Here is a 6,335-nt window from a genome sequence, read left to right as displayed (position 1 = left end):
GCCTAAGAAACCGGAATATCCCTCGCTCGGTGCTTCGTGCTCTGCGAGCGAGACAAGCACCTCCCACCGGCTTTCCCGATTTGCGTGCACTAGATCTATTACTATCTTTACAAAAAGTTACGGTCCGTTGCCGAAAATCCGCGGCCAAGCATCAGCCTGCCTGTGAGAGGAGCAGCTGCAGTGGGCGCGGATCCGACTACAGAGACACCGCATGCTAATCTCCCATGTGATGATTCCGCCCGGCTCGCCCTTCCCTGTTCCTCAGTCCTTATATGGGCAGTGACGTCCTGGGCATTCAGGGCCTCCCCATAAATACTTACTGCAACACTTTCCATCTACTGAGAGCTGCAAGTGATTAACAGCTCTGCAAGGGACACTGACTGTTACAATAACACTACAGCAACTACTGGGCTTTTACAGAGCAACACAGAGGCAGTAACAGACTTTAAGTATAAACTTACGTGATTTATTTTTTAGCGTGGAAGAAACAAATAACCCTACACAGTATTAACACTACAAGTGGTGAAAGTTGTTTTCAAGGTTGTTTATTGACCAAATGATGACTGCCAAGACCGTAGACAAAATTCCAGTAACTCTCAGTGGTTTTGTGCATCAGCTATCCGAAAACATTTACCCTGTGGATGACATCGCTACCACATTGCCAACTTCGGTCACAATCTTCCCCAATGCTGACTTAGGAGGACCGTTTGACCAGATGAGCAGTGTGACAGGAGGTAAGCATCACTTTTTAAACTGTGCATGTGCAGGGTGTTTACTTGTCTGACTTGCGGTCCCATTGTACGCTGCTGATCACATTTAAGCGAAACAGAAAGAAAACTAGAAAAGAATTTGCTGATTAGGTCAGTGGCAACATGTTAATGTATACATTAATCTGAGTGCTTGTTTCTAATTGGATTAACGTTTGCATGCTGAGAAATAACTGTAAAGGAAATACAGCAAGTTGTCCGCAGCAATGTGGTTAGGCTATTCTAAGGCATTCTGTAATTCATTTCGTGTGTGCACTAAACTAAGAGAAAGTTGGCACTGGCGAGCCTTGAAATTAGTGCAATATATGTCCCTTGTAAATTAAAGAGTCCAGAGGGAGAAAGAACCCCCGCCCCACATAGGCAGGTGGACACTGGGAAGTGAACTACAAGACGGTATTTGGCCGTGTTGATAATATGCTTCTTAGTAGGGCGAAGAACACGGTGAAGCCCTAGTCCTGAAAGCAGCCAGGTGTCTTTGGGAGTGGAGGGTGGCCGTGCACTGACCGATCGCCTCTTTTTAATTCCCAGATGGAATGATCAATGTTGACATGAGTGACAAGAGATCCCTGGATCTGCCTTATGCCAGCAGCTTTGCCCCAGCAGTTTCTGCTTCCCGCAATCAGACTTTTACCTACATGGGCAAATTCTCCATCGACCCTCAGTACCCAGGAGCCGGCTGCTATCCGGAGGGGATCATTAACATTGTGAGCGCTGGGATCCTGCAGGGGGTCAGCACTCCCTCTTCATCGGCCACTTCTTCCTCCACGGCATCTTCTGCCTCCCCCAACCCGCTGGCCAGCAGCGCTCTGAGCTGCAGCATGGCTCAGAACCAGCCTGGAGACTTGGAGCACCTGTACTCACCTCCGCCTCCCTACTCGGGCTGCGGGGAGCTCTACCAGCAGGACCCCTCCTCCGCTTTCCTGCCCGCTGCGGCCGGGGGCTCCCTGCCCTACCACCCGCCCCCGTCCTACCCTTCCCCCAAAGCGGCCGCGGACGGCGGGATCTTCTCCATGATCCCGGATTACCCGGGCTTCTTCCCGCCCGCCCAGTGCCAGCGGGAGCTGCACGCCCCGCCCGAGCGCAAGCCCTTCCCGTGCCCCCTGGACTCCCTCAGGGTCCCGCCGCCGCTCACGCCGCTCTCCACCATCCGCAACTTCACCCTGGGCGGCCCGGGGGCCGGGGCTGCAGGGGGAAGCGGGGAAGGTGGCCGGTTGCCCGCCAGCGCCTACAGCCCGCACAACCTGCCCCTGCGGCCCATCCTGCGGCCCCGCAAGTACCCGAACCGGCCCAGCAAGACGCCGGTGCACGAGCGGCCCTACCCGTGCCCGGCCGAGGGCTGCGACCGCCGCTTCTCCCGCTCAGACGAGCTAACGCGCCACATCCGCATCCACACCGGCCACAAGCCCTTCCAGTGCCGCATCTGCATGCGCAACTTCAGCCGCAGCGACCACCTCACCACCCACATCCGCACGCACACGGGCGAGAAGCCCTTCGCCTGCGACTTCTGCGGCCGGAAGTTCGCCCGCAGCGACGAGAGGAAGCGCCACACCAAGATCCACCTGCGCCAGAAGGAGAGGAAGGGCGCGGCCGCCCCCTCCTCCTCCAGCGGGGCCAGCGCCCCGGCCGCGCCCCCGCCAGGCGCCGTGTGCGGCGGGAGCAGCGCCGCGGGCTCGGGGAGTCTGGCCGCCTGCGCCTCCAGGACCAGGACGCCCTGAGGCAGCCCCTGCGCGCGCACTCTCGCCTGCTGCCCGGGCGCCACGGCTTAGCGCCGAGCCCGGCCCGCCCTCGCACCTCCAGCCCCGGCCGCCGGAGCGGGGCAGAGGGGCTGGGAACTGACTCTGCAGAGCGCGGCCTGGCCTGGCCTGGCCAGCCCAGGGGGCACCGTGTATGCTCGGCTGGCGGCGGGCTCAACTGCTGTGCACTTTAGAGCTTCGTCGACTGCCCTGGGGCCGATGTGCCGTGAGGAGGAAGCGGGGACGGGCACACGCTCTGGGGCCCTTGACTAGTAATCCAGGCGGTTGCGCGTGAGTCTAAATCCCTTCAGCAATATCAGTGCAGCTGACGTGGAGCGCAGAAGTGCAATCTGAGGGGACGGGCCAAGTGGTTTCCAGAGTTTTAAATGGCTATTTTTCAGCGTATATTCACTCCGATTTTGTGTATTTTTGATGTGCACTGTTGAGTTCTCAGCCTTTGGGGAAGGGGGGAGGCAAAGCATTTGTGTGATCTATCAAAATGAGCGTCAGAGAAGTTAATTTATTGAAGGCGGGATGTACGTATATTCTCTGGTGTTAGGATGCATGCAAACGTATTGAAGTGTCCTTGGTGCCCTGTGTGATGTAGACAGTGTTTCAGTGTCTGCATGTAGATGGGTTGCCTTATTAATTACGACAGAAACGTGTTCAGTCCCTGATCTTAGTATGGCTGTACATTTCTGCCTATTAATATTTGTATTTTTTAGAAACTATATTTTTGTACGCACTGTTTCCTGTGACTTAAAAGTGTTACATTTGTAGTCAGATTTCAGATGAGGATGTAAATCATCTTGCTAGAGCTGGCACATCAATTGTCCGCTCGGAACAAGAGCTGAAATAGAAATGGAATAATCTAATAATGCACAACCACTAACCAGAACTCAAAGGAGAGATGGTTTCTTTATGAGTATTCTGTAAATAAATACTTTTTCAACAATAGGCTCGGTGCTTAACTCGTTTATAAAAGAAGACATATCTTGATGCAAAGTTGAAAACTGTTCCTTTAGGTTTATACAGACCAAGGCACTGGTTAGTCACCTCCAGTAGGTATATAACATTTATTTTAGGTGACTCACAGTACAGTTCAACTGTAAAATACATCAACCACTCATCTGCATTTTAGATTTTGAGTGAAATACTGCCCCAATCGAAGCTAATGACACCCCTCTCCCCCACCCAGTGATTTCAGTGAACCCAGGATTTCACCCAGTATGTCTGTAGCCTTCCATCTCCAAAAGAGCACAGGACTCTTTTTAGACTTTGTACTGATTGTAAGTTTCCTGGTTCAAATAATAGACGCTATTTCCGATTAGGGAGACTCGACAGCACAACCCCCCCCTCCTTTTTTTTTCTGCACTGTGCAAACTACCCCTTACGGAAATGCAAACACTCCCCCGTCCCCAGTGTACAAACAAGCAACTGATAGAGCAGTGGGGACTTCCCCAGGAATAAATAGAAATGCTAATCTAAACCGATGAACTGTATTTTGACTCATTATTGTTCCGTGATTTAAAGCAGGCTAATTAAAACTCCCAAAGTGGGCTCTGGAAAATAAATACCATCATCTCAGTGCCCACTCGGAGAAAGCTAGTCTCAGAGCTGATACCAGTCAAGATGTGTGCGGCTTTGTGGAAAGTGCTCAAGAACGGTCACGGTGCAAAGAGCTTTCAGTTTCCACAAACAAGTGCTGCAACTGAGTAGCATTTAGAACAAAGTGCGCTCATATTAGCCGCTATGACAGGTCTGCAAAGATTAGCTGTAAGTACAACTGTTAAACACTTGCCAAGTTCACCCTGAGTGTAATGCCATTGAAAGTGGAATTGCAAGAGGGCAGAGTTTATACATACTGATGGCTTAGAGATCACCTGTTTCGATGGGTTTGTAGCACCCATCACTGGCACAGTCCATCTGTGGGCTACACAGCCAACCTGCATGTCCCTATCCAATGGTCACCTAAGTGTTTCTTAAATTATCTTGCCATACTGCTGGGTAGATTGTGGCTACAGAATCAAAGAAGCATGATGGCTCTCCCCAGTATTAACTCAAATAATTGCCACAGACTTGCACAACTTCATACACCCAGCAAGCCTAAAAACAAAAATTAAAGGTAAGCTTTACTGGCTGTAGCAACAACATTGCTTACCTGTCCTGCATTATATTTCAGTCTGTGAATATATCTCTCACATTATTGGAGTTTCTTCCTGGGTCAAGTGTACAGAAAATTTGGCACTCTTTCATGCTGTACAGATTTACACATTCACTGTGTACACCCCTTCTTGTGAAATAGCTGTTATTATAGACAAGTGTGTATGTGTTTTCTTTACATTACCTGAAAACATGTCTAGTACTTATTTTAATTAAATCAGGCGACTCAAATTTCAAAACCAAGCTGATATTATTCAGTCAGAATTGAGCCTTTTACTGTCAGAGGCAGCAAACTGCTCCTGAAAGTAATTCTTAGCTGTATATGTATGATAGTGAAAATATTGATGTGGACCTTTGCAGAAGGAAAATCACATAACATTTAAGGCTACTATGTAGTTCTTCTTCCTCCATTATACAGGTAAGCTAGGTTATACTATATGATTTTTGAGACTGATCTTAAGAGATGCTGCCTACCCACATCTCCCATTTACTTTTGCCATCTTTAATTTCTCTAAGACAAGGTTCTGTGTGAACGCCTCCTTAGGTTGGTACATACTTAGTTAGAACTGAGTTCTTTTGGCATACACTATAAGGTCCTAATTTAGCTCTTTATGCTGGCAAACCCCTCATTAATTTTATATAGGAGTTAGCCACAGTAGGAGGTGCTGAACTGGGTACGCTGCCTGCACTGGGTTCAGGTGAACGAGAAACTAAAGTAACATGCATAATACACACCGCTTGTCTTTATATGAAATGTTTTGCTGCTATGTATTTTCTCTGATGTAGATTTGTAAAAGCTGCCAAAGATACAGTAGTTCTGCAAAAGTTAACATGATTGGAAATGGCAGAGAACACATTATAGCCAGGCCTACCAAACTTCACTTATTTGCTTGAAGTATTATTAAGAGGTTAAAGAGTGGGTGGGAAGAAAGAGGACCACTAATTGCTTTACCCACCCACCCTCTGAATTATTGGTATAACAGAATAAATGTAATTGGTTTTTTTTAAAAACCTTGCTTAAAGGGCTCTACCACAATACAGATGTATGCAACTTTCAGCACAGTGCAGCTTTTCGGCACTGTAAACTGCTCAACACATCCCAGAATAAAGACTGACAATCGCCCCAAGAACAGAGTTGAACACTGAAAGTTGTTTCCTTTTTTCCTAAGATTGGTCTTTTCCTTAGCAGCTCAGACCACGCACCTGAAAGATCAGGACCTTTTTATTGTGTGTGACTTGAAACTGAACATGAAATAAGTTTGATTTTGTTCAGCTTTGACTAATTACAAATAGTTCTCTATTTGCTAATAACAGAGAACTACACAGCTGTGAGAAAACATAACTGCCAGCATTAATAGGTACACAAGAGGGAATTCAGTTTTCATTGCGCCATGGCTTTCAGTATACTTCAGCATTGCTATCTCATACCATATACAGGTGGTTTCCAAAAGATACAGTTGAATGTTTAATGACTGATTTAACATGGGAGCTCTAAGACCTGTATGGATGTTGAATGCCACCATATGGGAAACAAAGCTTTCTTGTTTAGCATCAGTAGCTCACTGTATTAAAAATGGTCAGCGATCTGGTTCTTTCAATGCACTAAAGTTCCAAAGCCCCATTGATTCATGGGCAGGGCAGGGCAGCTCTCCTATGACTGCAGCTCAGCAAT

The 6,335-nt window shown here is 48.3% G+C and overlaps 1 protein-coding gene across 1 annotated transcript; it reads left to right on the top strand.

Moving 5' to 3' along the window:
• Nucleotides 1-359: 359 nt before the first annotated feature.
• On the top strand, nt 360-2,497 carry EGR2 (early growth response 2). Its single transcript, XM_050958328.1, has 2 exons — nt 360-734; nt 1,296-2,497. Exons 1-2 carry the CDS (start codon nt 557-559, stop codon nt 2,480-2,482), a joined length of 1,365 nt encoding a protein of 454 aa, XP_050814285.1. The 5' UTR covers nt 360-556; the 3' UTR covers nt 2,483-2,497.
• Nucleotides 2,498-6,335: the final 3,838 nt, after the last annotated feature.

Source organism: Gopherus flavomarginatus, chromosome 6 (genome assembly GCF_025201925.1).
Source record: "Gopherus flavomarginatus isolate rGopFla2 chromosome 6, rGopFla2.mat.asm, whole genome shotgun sequence".
NCBI lineage: Eukaryota > Metazoa > Chordata > Testudines > Testudinidae > Gopherus > Gopherus flavomarginatus.
The sequence above is the reverse complement of the archived record's forward strand: the minus strand, read 5'-3'. Positions and strand labels throughout refer to the sequence as shown.